Source organism: Trichoderma atroviride, chromosome 5 (assembly GCF_020647795.1).
Source record: "Trichoderma atroviride chromosome 5, complete sequence".
NCBI classification, from domain to species: Eukaryota; Fungi; Ascomycota; class Sordariomycetes; order Hypocreales; family Hypocreaceae; genus Trichoderma; species Trichoderma atroviride.
Window position 1 is genome coordinate 327,729 of NC_089404.1, and position 13,797 is coordinate 341,525.

The 13,797-nt window shown below is 37.7% G+C and overlaps 3 protein-coding genes and 1 non-coding gene across 4 annotated transcripts; 2 read left to right on the forward strand and 2 right to left on the reverse strand.

The window, feature by feature from the left end:
* Nucleotides 1-6,002: 6,002 nt before the first annotated feature.
* Nucleotides 6,003-8,480, forward strand: TrAtP1_009276 (uncharacterized protein). Its single transcript, XM_066114222.1, has 2 exons — nt 6,003-7,687; nt 7,751-8,480. The coding sequence occupies exons 1-2, from the start codon at nt 6,151-6,153 to the stop codon at nt 8,224-8,226; spliced, it is 2,013 nt and encodes a 670-aa protein (XP_065970316.1). The 5' UTR covers nt 6,003-6,150; the 3' UTR covers nt 8,227-8,480.
* A 55-nt stretch (nt 8,481-8,535) lies between these two features.
* On the reverse strand, nt 8,536-8,644 carry TrAtP1_009277. The gene has a single exon. It is a non-coding gene; the product is annotated as a tRNA-Leu (tRNA).
* A 348-nt stretch (nt 8,645-8,992) lies between these two features.
* TrAtP1_009278 (uncharacterized protein) lies at nt 8,993-9,724 on the reverse strand (the record flags this gene model as incomplete). Its single annotated transcript, XM_014093585.2, has 1 exon — nt 8,993-9,724. The coding sequence occupies one exon, from the start codon at nt 9,722-9,724 to the stop codon at nt 8,993-8,995; it is 732 nt and encodes a 243-aa protein (XP_013949060.1).
* Nucleotides 9,725-9,798: 74 nt separating this feature from the next.
* TrAtP1_009279 (uncharacterized protein) lies at nt 9,799-10,098 on the forward strand (the record flags this gene model as incomplete). The annotated part of the gene is made up of 1 exon (XM_066114223.1): nt 9,799-10,098. One exon carries the CDS (start codon nt 9,799-9,801, stop codon nt 10,096-10,098), a length of 300 nt encoding a protein of 99 aa, XP_065970317.1.
* Between the last annotated feature and the right edge of the window lie 3,699 nt (nt 10,099-13,797).

Consider the following 13,797-nt stretch of genomic DNA (forward strand, 5'->3'; position numbering starts at 1 on the left):
CTATTAATAAATTTTAAAAATTATATTACTAAAACTATATATAATATAGCTAATATCCTAAAATATAATCTTATTTTAGGTATACTTTAGTTATATAAATATAAACCTAATATAAACTAGAAAACTAGTTAAATTTATTAGTAATATAATAAAGATCTAAAAGAAAGGAAATTAAAAAGCTAAAAACCTAAGATTTTCCTACTGCCTATTAATATACCCCTTTAATATATTAAAAAAAGAAAAAGGACCTTAAAATAATAAACACAAAGACATATTATAATCTTACGTAAAGAATTAATAATACTAGATAAAGAATTATAATAAGTTAAGTATTTAAAAAACCTAATAGTAAAAGTACTAAAATAATACTAGAAATATAACCTTTATAAGGATTAATTAAATAAAGGGCTATTGCTATACTTAAAATAGGATTATAAAATAGTTTTAAAGGAAAGAGTATTCCTAAAGTTCTATAAGATTTATAATTTTAATAAAACTAAACTTAAAATACTTAAAAAATAAATTAAAGTATAACTTAAGAAGGAATATATTAAAGTCTTAAAATCACCTATTAAATACCCTATTATCTTTATTTTAAAGAAAAATAGTAAACTTTAGTTAGTTATTAATTATAAAAAGTTAAATAAAATAACTATTAAAAATAAAACCCTCCTACCCTTAATCTTATAAATTAAGAATAAATTATATAAAAAGAAATAGTTTACTACTTTTAACCTTACAGGAGCTTATAAGCTTACTAAAATAAAGGAAGGATATAAATGGATAATAGCATTTACTATAAGATATAAATTATATAAATACACTATTATACCATAAGGTCTTATAAATACACTAGCATTCTTCTAGAAATAAATAAACTATATACTTAAACCCTACTTAAATAACTTTACTATTATATATATTAATAATATTCTTATCTTCTTAAACACCCTTAAAGAATATAAGAAATATATTTATTTAATATTATAAAAACTTAAAAAAAATAAACTCCTTGTTAATCCTAAAAAATATATATTTTATTTATAGAAAGTTAACTTTCTTAAATATATTATTACCCTTAAAGAAATTTATATAAACCCTAATAAAGTTAAAGTAATTAAAGAATAGCTAATACTAATAACTCTTAAGGAATTATAAGTGTTTTTAAAACTTACTAATTACTATAGAAAGTTTATTAAAAATTTCTTACTTAAGGCTATCCTATTAACTAATATAATAAAAAAGGATTAACCTTTTAAGTAAAAAGAAGAATAATAAAAAGCTTTTAAAGATTTTAAAGTAGCTTTAATTTTAAAACTAATTCTTGCTATATTTAACCTAAAGAAACCTATTACTATTAAAACTAATATATTAAACTTTATAATTAGAGGAGTATTAAGTTAACCTAGCAATAATAGTAAACTTAAACCTATTACTTTCTTTTTATATAAACTTAATAAACTAATACTATAATATCCTACTTATAATAAAAAGATATATATAATACTATAAGTATTTAAGAAATAAAGATATTACTATTATAAAAGTAAATATAAGATTATAATATATACTAATCATAAGAATATTTTATACTTTACTATTATATAAAAACTCTTTAGTAAATAAATTAAATACTTTAAATTCTTATTATAATTTAGCTATAAACTTATTTACTATAAAAGAACTAAAAATAAAAGAGCTAATGCTTTAAGTAAAAGAACTAATTATAAATAAGAAATACCTAATGTTATAGTATAAGCACTTTAGTATAATAAAAAAGGAAATATTAAATAAGTTTATATATATCTTATGTTTAAAGTATTAAAAAATAATCTAATACTTAAAGAAATTAAGGAATATATAAAAACTTACTTAAATAAAGAATATCTAAAAGATATTATTATAAAATTAAAATACCTTAAATAAAATAATAAAATATAAGTACTTAAAGAATTATAAAAGAAAGTAGTTAAATATATTTATAAACACTTATTATATAAACATAAAGGTATTATTAAAATAGTTAATTAAGTCCTAAATTACTATAAAATCAAAGGACTTAAGCCTATTATATAATATATTATATTACACTATAATATATACTAATAAATAAAAAATAAAAGATATAAACTTTATAGAAAACTATAACTACTACTAGTACTAGAATAGCTATAGGAATTAATTACTTTTAACTATATTACTAATTTACCCTTATTTATTAAACCTCTTATAAAAGTTAAATATAATAGTATATTTATATTAGTCTACCGCCTATTAAAGTAAATATACTTTATATTATATAATAAATTATATATAGCAAAAGAACTTACCTACACCTATATAAGAATAATTACTATAAAACATAAACTACTAAAAGAAATAATATTAGATAAAAAATAAATATTTACTTTTAAATTCTAGCAAGAATTAATAGCTAAATTAAGAATAAACTATAAATTAAGTATTATATATTATCCTTAAATAGATAAATAAATAAAATATATTAACTAGATTATTAAAGCTTACTTATACTACTATATTAACTTTATATAAGATAATTAGGTAAAAAAACTACTAGTAGCTTAATTATACTATAATAATACACCCTTAGAATCCATAGGGATTACACCCTTTTATACTAACTATAAATTTACACTAGAAGTATTTAAACTACTATAAGATAAACCTAATTCTAAAAAAGCCTAACTTATAGTAGAAATAATAATTAATTTACACTAAGAAATATATAAATAACTTAAACTTATTTAAGATAAAATAAAAAAATATATAAACTAAAATAAAATTATAAAACTAATTCTCTAAAAGGGAGATATAGTTTATATACTGTAATACTTATAAGGCTATAAATTACTAAATATTAAGATAAATAGGCTAAGTAATAAACTTAATATTAAAAAAATAAAATCTTATAAAATTCTTAAATAAATTAAAGAAGTAGACTATAAGTTAGCTTTACTAAATATAATAAAATTTTAAATTTTAGTATTTTATATATTATAACTTAAAAAAGCATAAGTTAATAAGAACACTAAAAGACCTATTTTAAATAAAATTATTATTAAAGATTAAAAAGAGGAATATAAAATTAAAAATATACTTACTATATACTAAAACTCTAATATAAATAATACTAAGTACCTTATTAAATAAATAAGATACTTTAACCTGGAAAACTTATAGGAACTAGTAAAATACTTTAACTCTTAGGAGCTAATAAAAAAGTTTCTCTATTCTATAGAATTAATAAACTAAAATTAAATAACATAGCGTTTTAATTAATCTTATTAACGCTATTATTAAGCTGTATATTAGCTATAACCCCTAACTTAGTATACTTAATATTATCTAATTTATTAAATAACTAAGCACCCTTATAAAATATTTATTTACCCTATATATTTATTTACTAATACTATTTATAAAAATATAATAATTATATAAAACTCTTATTTATTAACTAAGATAATAATATTAACTATTATTAAAACTCTATTAGCTTTTATTATTACTAAAGTAATTTTTACTTAGCCTAATGCTTTTTAATATTTAACCTCTCCTTCTTAAACGCTAGATGTTAAGCTAAGAAGAGTTAGAAAAATTCACTTATTTTAAAACTATAAACTTATCAGCTGCTAAAGAAATACTATTTCTATTATATATTTAACTTCTATAAGTACACTTTAAACACTTTTAATACCTTAGCGCTATCTTATATAATAAACTATAGGTATTATAAAAAGAATAAAGTATAATAAGAAGTTTAATAGTATTAATTATTACTATAGCTGCCTTATAGTAATTAGTTAAACTTTTTTAAACTATAAGATAACACTTTAAAATACTATAAGGTATTATAATAAAAAGAAAAAAAATTACTTACTATACTAAGGAAGAAGAACTATAAACCTTATATACTATTATAGCCTTAAGGATAAGACTAATAAAAGAGGGGTATTATATTATAAACTAACTATATAAGGATCCTTTTAGTATATATCTTTAGTAATACACTAGAAGGCTATAACTAATTAGGGTGTAGGACTCCCTCTTTTAGTAGGATATATACTTACTTATAAGATAAGAATATAGCTCTAGGAGTGCATTCTTATTAGGTACTATAAGACTTATACTAGTAATAACTATAGAATAACTTACTATATAAGAACTATTTATTACACTTATTAAATAGAACTTAAATAGTTAGTTGTTAATATAGTACTTTTAGATAATAATTAAATTAGTTATTTATAACCTTATTAGCTATATAATTATATTGCTTATTAGATCTCTTGCATCTCTTTACTAATATAAACCAACGCCTTAGCTTATAGATTGGGAACCTACCCTATACCTAAGCACGATAGTATAGGTCAGGACGTCACACCTCACTAACACCTTATTTTATACATCAGCAGTTTTATTCAACATCTTTTTGATCCTCCTAGGCACGCGAGGCCCTCTAGTATTGCTCTTCTTGCCCCTTTGCCCATTGCACCACTGCTTTCCTTCTCCGAATTCGTTGATTTCGGCCTGGTTGGTGGTTTGCTCCTGCAACTGGTCCAATTTGGCAGTTGTTGCCGTTTCTTTGTTATCTCCCTTTGCCATTTGTTATCTGTATGTGGTAAGCCTACATGATTGAATATCTAATTAAACGAAGCTGTGTTTTTGCTGATGCTGCATATGGCTAGAAAGATTACAGTCAGCTGTGAGGTTATCCTGTAAGTTGCATCATCTAACGAATGCATTTGAGGTTTTGTTAACACCATTGTGAGAGGCTACTGCGAGGTTGCCTTACTGTATTGTAAGTAGTACCAATTTTAGTATCTTGAGTGAAATATATTGCTCTTTCTGCAAAGGTATGTTCGACTTCCTCTGGGTAAGAAACCGGCCAAGTCTATACAATATACAACACGCTGACTTTTGTGCTACCCGTAGCTAACCTTTCAGGAAAAGGAATAGTGTAGGTAAGATATTATATTCCATTCTGTGAGAATGATAATTGACTTTGGATCTAATATAGAGCTTTTCTTGTAGGTAAATCGCACGCATGCTTTCGTCGCCGCATCTTTTCAAATGCTAATCGTTATAGCGTTGACGTCAGAGTCTTGTGCGTTGTAACAGCGCTTGGCAGTTGGTGAGTAAATATACACGGCTCCTGCTTTCAAGAATGAGTAGAGTTTCTAACTTTATATCGACGAGTTCTATCAAGAAAGATTTCTTCCATTTTCCAAGGTAATTCCCACATTACGCTCTCATCAGAACATCAGCTTACGAGATGAAGAAGTCATCAAGGCCTTTTATGCCTGCAAGTAAGCCTTGTTATCCCATGAGTAAAGGACAATGGGCTAACAAACGGATGGAACTCAAGGCTGGCTTCCGTATAGGTGGCCTTTTCATTGGTAAGTCTGGCTGCAATTTACACCCACATAGGCATCTCATTAATAGCTTTGTTACTAAGTCTAGCTCCAGCGTTGCGTTGAGTCATCGGCGAGGAACTCTATCTTCGGCGTGGAAACCTTATCTTGAACCTTATAAGCGATCTTGACGATCTGGCGTCGTTGGCGTCGTTGGACCCAACGAGGCTGAATATGGCGTTTTTTTTTTTTTTTTTTTTTTTTTTTGGATATCCTTATCCACCCAGTCATTGAACCAAGGGCTAGGTACAGTCCTCTATTGCACCGGCCGTTACAGGTCTTTTGAACCTATACAACTGCATTAGAAATAAATCTCGATAAAGTGGCGGGTACCTCCGTCCAACTGCTGGTCCCCTCATGCAAAAAACTGTGATGTTTGGTGTCACGTACATGCATTTTGTTGTCTTACCCCCAAACTACATGGAGCCTGGCAAAAGTCCACGTCAAACGATTGGGCACTGTGATACTAATTCCAACAACCTTTTCATGGCTCCACGTGATACGGAGTCCCGCATTTCTAACTCAGCTCTCGATTGCCGGATGAGTCAAACGCTGCATCTGTTCCAAACTCTAACTGAACACTATGGGCGGCCTGAGCCAATGCCATATATAATTGTCAATGTGACGCCCAGATCAGAGGGCTTCTTTTATTCTTCTTTGTTTCGTTGTCATCCTTGTTTATTTTGCTAAACCATCATTTTATACAACACAAGTCATGTCTCCAAAGCTCTCGTTTCTCGATCTCCCCTCCGAGCTTCGCAATGCGATCTACCTGCATTATGTCACCGTAGAAAAAGGCTACGTGTTCAACTTTGAAACAGGAAAACTGGCCGCTCTCGGAAGCGACGGAAAAATGCAGCCAATCGACCACGCTCTCAAGTTTACATGCAAAACAGTCGCAGAGGAGATGATGGGCCTCGATTTGCAAGTAAATTCCATCAATTTTTCTACTGGCTACTCCGACCAATGGCGCGTCAATGCGGCCCGATTCCACAATATGCAGGCCTATTTCAATTATGCGGCGGTCAGTATGCTACAAGGGCCACGACCAACTTCGGAGGATGATGATGGCGATGGCAATGCCGACCAGAGAGATCCAAGGGAGACTCAAGAAGAGAATTCTATTGGCGAAATAGTCAGTAATCACGTCCAGGACCACGGCCACGGCCACGATCGTCATCAAGAACAAGAACAGGAACAAGACGAAGATGATGACCAAGATGGGGATGAAGAAGATGATGAAGATCAGGACGAAGATCAGGATGAGGACGAGAACTCAAGCGAGCAAGTCCTCCTCCCTACTTGCTGTACAGATGCCATAGTGGAAGAAGTAGCACAACGATATCCCGACTTTAAGCCCATCCTCGAGATTATCATGCTGGGTACAGATGTCACTACCCAAGGTCGTCACTTTGGCTTGGTGCCGACATTTAAACGACAAGCAGTTCTATATACACTAGAGCTCGCATTGCAGCAGGAGTTGATTCCAGAAGATTGGTATGATCATATGTTTCATCGCCCCAGACAATTATTCGCCTTACAAAAACGTTTACCGCCTTGGCTCTGTTGTCTAACCGAATATGAATTTTTCGATGTGATACGCCAGTCTGTCACTACTTGCTTTACTAAGAGGCAATATGAGGATTACTGGGATAAGCCTCATATAAGCGGATTCGGACGTCGCGAATATACGCAAGGCAAATATCGCTTCTCCGCAGCGGCGCTGGCTATAAGATTTCTATCAAGGCTCCCTGTCGGCTTGCGAATGCATTTGCGGAAGATTCGCTTGCATGAAGATTCGGTGAGCGTAGCTTATCCGGAAACACATGCCCAGGGGCTTATCAAGTTTTGCATTGAAAACCCAAAACTTCGCATAGAACGTCATCTTGATTTGTGGAGAAATGTTTTCCAATCGTTGTCATGTACAGATGAAGTGGAGTCTTTCAACTTCATATTGGAGAAGAGCTGGATAACTGACACCACCGATAGCGATAGAGGCCCCGGACTGTGGTCTCTGACGCTTACAGACAAAGTTGCTCTCTGGATGATGGAAGCTTTGGCTCTTCTCCCACTCGGCATGCCCAAAGAATCTTTCACATTGGTCTTGGATGGAGGAGAGGCACCCGAAAAGTGCTCAGAGATTTTTCAGCAAATCATCCAACGTGATGCTGCGTGGCAAGCCGCATGGGAAATCGTGGCAGCCAATGAGTTTGCAGAGGAATCTTTCTTAAACAAGAGGACTCATAGCTGCTGTACGTATTTGTGACTTTTTTTCTTATTGATATGCTATTATGCTGACACATGAATTTATACAGACAGAATGGACGGCTTTCCAGAAGCGATGAGATGCATGGAGAACAACCTCCACGGATTCATCCAATGTACATTTGACCTGCGTCCAAGTATCTGGGATGTTGAAAAAGAAACTGAAAAGTTCCGTCATCTAACACTGGGACAATCTCATGCGCTGCCTGTGGATAACCAGATATTTTTACAACCGCCGGAACCGCTACCGAGTTGGCGAGATCTTCTCGCTGAGAATATACTGCCAGAATTCTTTGGTGAACAAGAAATCGTCGAAGGCGAAGTTGATTATGATCGATACTTGGAGGGCAGCGACGATGAAGAGACAGAGGACGATGAGTCGCAGCCGGATGTAAGCGACGAAAATTATGCGAAGGTCATGAAACAGAGAGACGATTTGTTGATGGAACGGTTGGCTCAAGGCTTTATGTTTTTCAACCTCGCTGACCCTGCTTCCGACTCCGACTCCGACTCCGACTCCTACTAAAAGTTACATTCAAGTTTTTACCAGTTGCCAAAGTCGAGCACTAATGAGAAAAAAAAAATTTTTTTTCTTTTTTTTTTTCAACTTTTCTTTACATTTTTGTGCTTCCGCATCTGTTGATTGTTATCTCGCCGGGCAAATTCTACTCATGGAAAGAAAGTACTAGAGAATATTTGTACGCGTAAAACACACACGTCACCAAAATGATTGCCATGTTCGGGTCAACAGTTGTTATTTGGTAAATTGTATTAGATGAGTAGTTTACTTGATAAAGTCTAATAAAGTCACAGACTGCTAAAAAAAAAATCATGATGCGAGCCGTAGGGATCGAACCTACGCGGGCATGCCCATTGCGGATCAAGTTATCTCAGCTCAACTCACCAACCTAAACACAACGCCTTAACCACTCGGCCAGACTCGCGAACATTTTTATGCGCAGGTTGGAGATGCGTCTATGAATGATTTGGATTAAGCGCGCTTTCGAATGGGATAGACAAACACAAACACAATGTATATCTTTTGCATTTGACGTATAAGTATATCACATGACAGAGTTATATAAAGCTGGGATCCAATATATTGACTATAGAGGAAAATATATACTCAAAAGAGCAACGCATGCTCTTGTCTTTCAACTAGCGCATGCACCCTAACAGTTCCAGAGTTCCTCCATTCTGCAAAAACAAGAAATCTCTCGCCTTTTGCGTCTCTTCCCAACCTATCCTTGTTTTTTTTTTGTCGTTGTAGCTTTACCGTTCAATGGATCCTCTTAACCGGTGTAGCTGCAGGTAACGCCGCTGCTGCTGGCGGAGCAGTCAGTCAGGACCTTGCCCGAAGAGCTCTCGATATCAATGATGGTGGAGCCGCTGGGGGTGATGGTGCCAGAGGAGCCAGAAGCAGTGGCGTTGGAGAAGGTGACCTTGCCAAAGTTGGCAAAGGGAACGAGCTGGCTGCCCTCCTCAAAGTCCTCGACGATCCACTCGGCATTGGTCTCGCAAAGGGTCGAGGGCGTGTTGGTGAAGGTGTGGGAAACGGACTTTCCGGTCGTCAGGTTCTCAAGGGTGGCAACGCCGGTGGTCTTGGACGAGGCATCGACAGTCATGCGGATCTCGTCGCCGACCTTGAGGGAGAAGCCGGAGAAGCTGTAGGAGTAGTCGGGAATCCACTCGTACCAAGCATCGAAGCTGCCGTCGCCGTAGAAGGAGACACCAGTCTGGAGAATGGCACTTTGGCATGTGTCTCCGTCAATTCCCACCCATGCAGAGGCCGCGGCGTTGGAACCACCCGAGGCACGGGGGACTGTGATGGTGCCGGTGACCTTGTTGAAGCCCTTGCCGATCTGGACGGCACCGGCCCAGTTGGAAGAGTACTGGGGGTACTTTGTGTTCCTCTGGTTGGGAAGAGAGTGAGCGCCGTTGCGGCGGCCATACTTGGGGGAGACGTTTGAGGGAGCGGCGGCGGCAAGGCCAGCGGCGGCAAGGAGAACTGTGGAGTACTTCATGATGGGCGGCGATGAAGGAGATGTGTGAGGCTCTTTCTGATGGAGTTGAAGCTTGGCTTTGGAGCTGAGTGCTGATGAGAAGAGGGTATTCGACCATGGCATCCGGCCGAGCTTTTTATATATCTCGAAGCTTCAATGCCAAGGCTGGTAACCGGCACGTCTACCCATCCTCTCTACACCATTTGCAAGCTCGCATGGTGCCTGGTTCCACGGATTACATTCTTCGAAATGGAAGGAGCTTGTCCAACTCCAATGCCTCAATGTCCTTTGCCAAGCTCAACTCGTGGTTCTACTTCCTCTTCCAGCAACTCACGAGCGTGCAGAGTGGTAGCATGCCTCCTCCACCACTGCAAGCCAAGACAACGGAGGGCTAATCGAAGCCATCTCCAGTTGCAATCTAGCTCACATGCTTGCCTAAAAAGGTCCAACACGGGATTGGGCCTTTGCAGCCAACGGAGGCAGCAGAGATACGGACTCAGAAGCTGATAGGCAGGCTACTGCTTCTCTAACAGTAGACTCGAGATAGCATCGAAAAGCAGGCTTTCAAAAGATCCAAAGACGATGGCCCTCACCTTCCTGATTTGCTTTCATCCGTGATGGCATCAAGGAGTTGAAGATCCGCTTCAAAGCCACGCCATCAACCTTCAACCTTCTTTTTTAGCGCCTCCTGGCCAAACAAGCCCGCATATGCCTGAACCAAGCTTACTGCCCAGAGTTATTCACCCCTGGCAGAGTCGGATAATTCGGATCTAGTGCCCAGACTTTTAAGGTGGTGGTGCTAGTACTCATATGTCCGATGGCCAGCCAAAGGGCGTGAAGAATGAATAGACGGGATAGAGAATTCTCATTAATCAGCACACAGCTCGCAACATTATGCACCACAATGGCGCTAGTATCTGCTATCCAACTGGTACTTTGTTCATGTATCTAGTTTATGTGTGTAAATTTTTTTTTTTGCCATTACTGTTTTTCTTCTTTGCGTCAATTGCCAGCCTCCTTTCATCGGCCCATCGCTGTACAAGGTACAAACACCAAACTAAAACCCCACAACTGATACGAACCGCCCCTCCAATTTATATGCCATTAAGGGATGCGAAGAAAAAATACAGGGCTACAAAATAAATATACACACACAAGTTTAAAACATCAACGCCATTGTGTTCAAGAAAAGCTATACAATACCCTAGATCTATTCTTTAACGCGATATATTAAATATAGCATCGTAATAGTAGTAATAATAGCAGCAGTAGCAGCAGTAGCAGCAGAAGCAAGTATTGAATAGGTACTTTACACGCACTGTCATTGTGGTGTGTAGAATTGAGAAATGTGTGCTAATTGTTTAAGAATTCCCTCTTTTTTTTCCCACTAGCACAAATGAGTGATAACTCTCCCAAAGCGCCAAGCGGAGATGGCTTCCCGCTATCGTAGATCGTCTCTCAACAAGGCCAAACGAGCTATACAAAACTGGTAGGTGGCTGGACATTGCGGGGCGTGCAGCTGGACTTGCCAGAGCGCCAAGGAGGAAGCCCTTTGAAAAGGTAAGTAGGACGCTCGGCAGCGGTTCTGGAAGGTAGTATTGGTCCCGGCACTGAGATGCCGATTTGTTTGTAGATAGCCTCAAAGGAGTAAACTAGGTAGGCACTTTTCACGATAAACAGGGACATTTGAACAAGGCAAAGCGGAAGAGAAAAGAGACGGCGAATCCTGTTTCGTGAAAAGACGTCGGCTTGACTTCTCCCGAGCAGCCTTGGTGGAGTGCGTTCTCTAATTGGCCTCCCTCATTGGCAAGAACAGACATCTTCGGCCGGCTCCGAACGCACCCTCTTTATTCCTGTTCCAAAGCGTTATTTATCAGCTAGATTAATACATACAGGACGCATTAGATATCACAGTTGAGAACTGGGATAGACTTTTGCGTTCCGGCAAGCCCAGCCTTGTCAGGTTTCTCACTACTGATGAACTATACAAGTATACTTGCACCGCGGAACTAGAGTCAGAAAGCAAAGTATTTAACAAGGTAAACAAAGACTGTGGATAATCGGGCACGGCAGCGAAATGAAGAATAAAATTCGTCAGGTAGATAGACGGCTTGGCTACAGACTCATCCCAGGCATAGCAACCGACGAAGAAAGCTAGGCTTTGTGCATGGCCCTTTTGTATAGTGTCGGGGATCAACCCCCCCCAATGGGAGTAGGCAGAGCAACTAAAGCCGCGGCATGAAATCAAGCTGCTCTTTTCAGCGTCTCATGCTTTATTTTATTTTTGCGCCAAAGCCGCCGCGGCTATTTTGTTCTGGTCGTGGTCATGGTGGCCTAAGTAGGTACTATAGCAATACGTGTAGAAGGGTCCTAGCATTGTAGGTCGGGTTTAAATGCGACCATGTATGGCGCTACGGAGTTATTTACGCTCCAGCTATGCATAAAATGGTTAAAACGAAGATGGGGCTTACCCGAGGGCTCATCAGCACTATAATTGCAAAGCCCCTTTGGCCGACAAGCTTGGTGTTGCTTTTGCAAAATAAGACATGATACGGAGTAGCAGTAACAGTTGTACTACTCATAGTCGTAGCCGAGCTGAATGGAGGAAATGCCAGTTGAGACTCTTCTGTCATTCATCCCCGCCCTTTCTTGACCACTGCGTAAGTCGCCGTTGTTAGCTCGCCGCGCTGTTTTTACTACCGACATGTGATGTTGCCATGAGCTGTGTACACCAGTCGGGCTTATCTTGCAATCTTAAACAACAAGTGTTGCAGTTGGAGTTTTACGACGCTGGTGCAAACAATTGTCATCAAAGACTTGTTCGCTGACCGTCTACGCAACGGTCATTCCAGTATACAAATATACTTATCCACTGCTAACGGGCCCTTTCCCATTTTCCAAGCTTGCCGTCGTAGAATAAGGCTGAGCCAAGCATGATGGCCAGCTTGGCGATTTCTGGGCACGCACTAGCATGCATGAGACTGGGGAGAGCGAGATCTATGCTACAATGCCGTTGAAGCCGCGTTGGAAAAAAACAATGGTTCTAAATGGACACTAGGTAGAATTACCGCAGTTATAATGTAAGGATTACTGCCAGCCGGTGAGCACTGGACGTTGGATATAAATACATGTCAAGCCATAAGTGAATGAACAAGCAAATACCCGGCGAAGACTGCTTTCACCCGGCGCATGGTACCTTTGGGGCTGGTATTTCCAATAGGTAGCAGCCGGCCACCAACCCTAAGAATACATCGCCACACCACCATCTGCTGCACTGCACATGCGATTGGTGTCGCCAATGCTCTTCTCCAATGCTCGTGCAAAACATAAAACAGCTCTCGTCTTGTCTCTGAGCGTTTCGTGCACTGCCCAAATCCCGCCCCGCCACGCCGCGCCACTCCCGCCTCGCTCGGTCCAGTCCGCAGCAGGGCAAGGCCAAGAACAGCCAGCGGCAGCGCTCAAGGCACGCAGAGCCGACGTGCGGCAGAATCAAAGTCGCTGCATCGCAAAAAAACGAGAGACAGATGCAGAGGCCGCACAACGGACACTTGCGCTTTTGCAGTTATTTGTGTATTCTCTGCCAATGCATGCAGTTATTCGTATCATGTACTGAATAATCTCTGAGACGCATACTCGCATTTCCTACTCCATTTTCGCACCGCCGCGCCGCTGTCTACACCCATTCAGCCCGCGCTACGTAGGTACGTGTATATAAACATTGAATGTAGGTAGGCAGGTACTTGGGTTTTTGAGACTGGGTGCCAAGTCTGGAGCCTTCATCGTGTCCATCTGCCCTTTACCCAAGGCGGTAGCCATCCCATTTTACCTATATTATGCAGAAGAACCAGGCATCTTCTTTTGCTTGTTACTACTGGCCACGCCAATATATACAGAGTTTGGCAGACCTTCCCGAGGGTAGGATGGGGTCGATACCGTCGATAACGTCAATTGATGTTGATACAAGGTCATGAAGAATGCAATATATGGGATATTACATATTTTTTCATCAAAGACGTTTAGTACTTTAATCCTCCATTGATATAGGAACGCCTTATTCCTGCCTAATCTGCATACAATCGGACCTTGATTGGCCA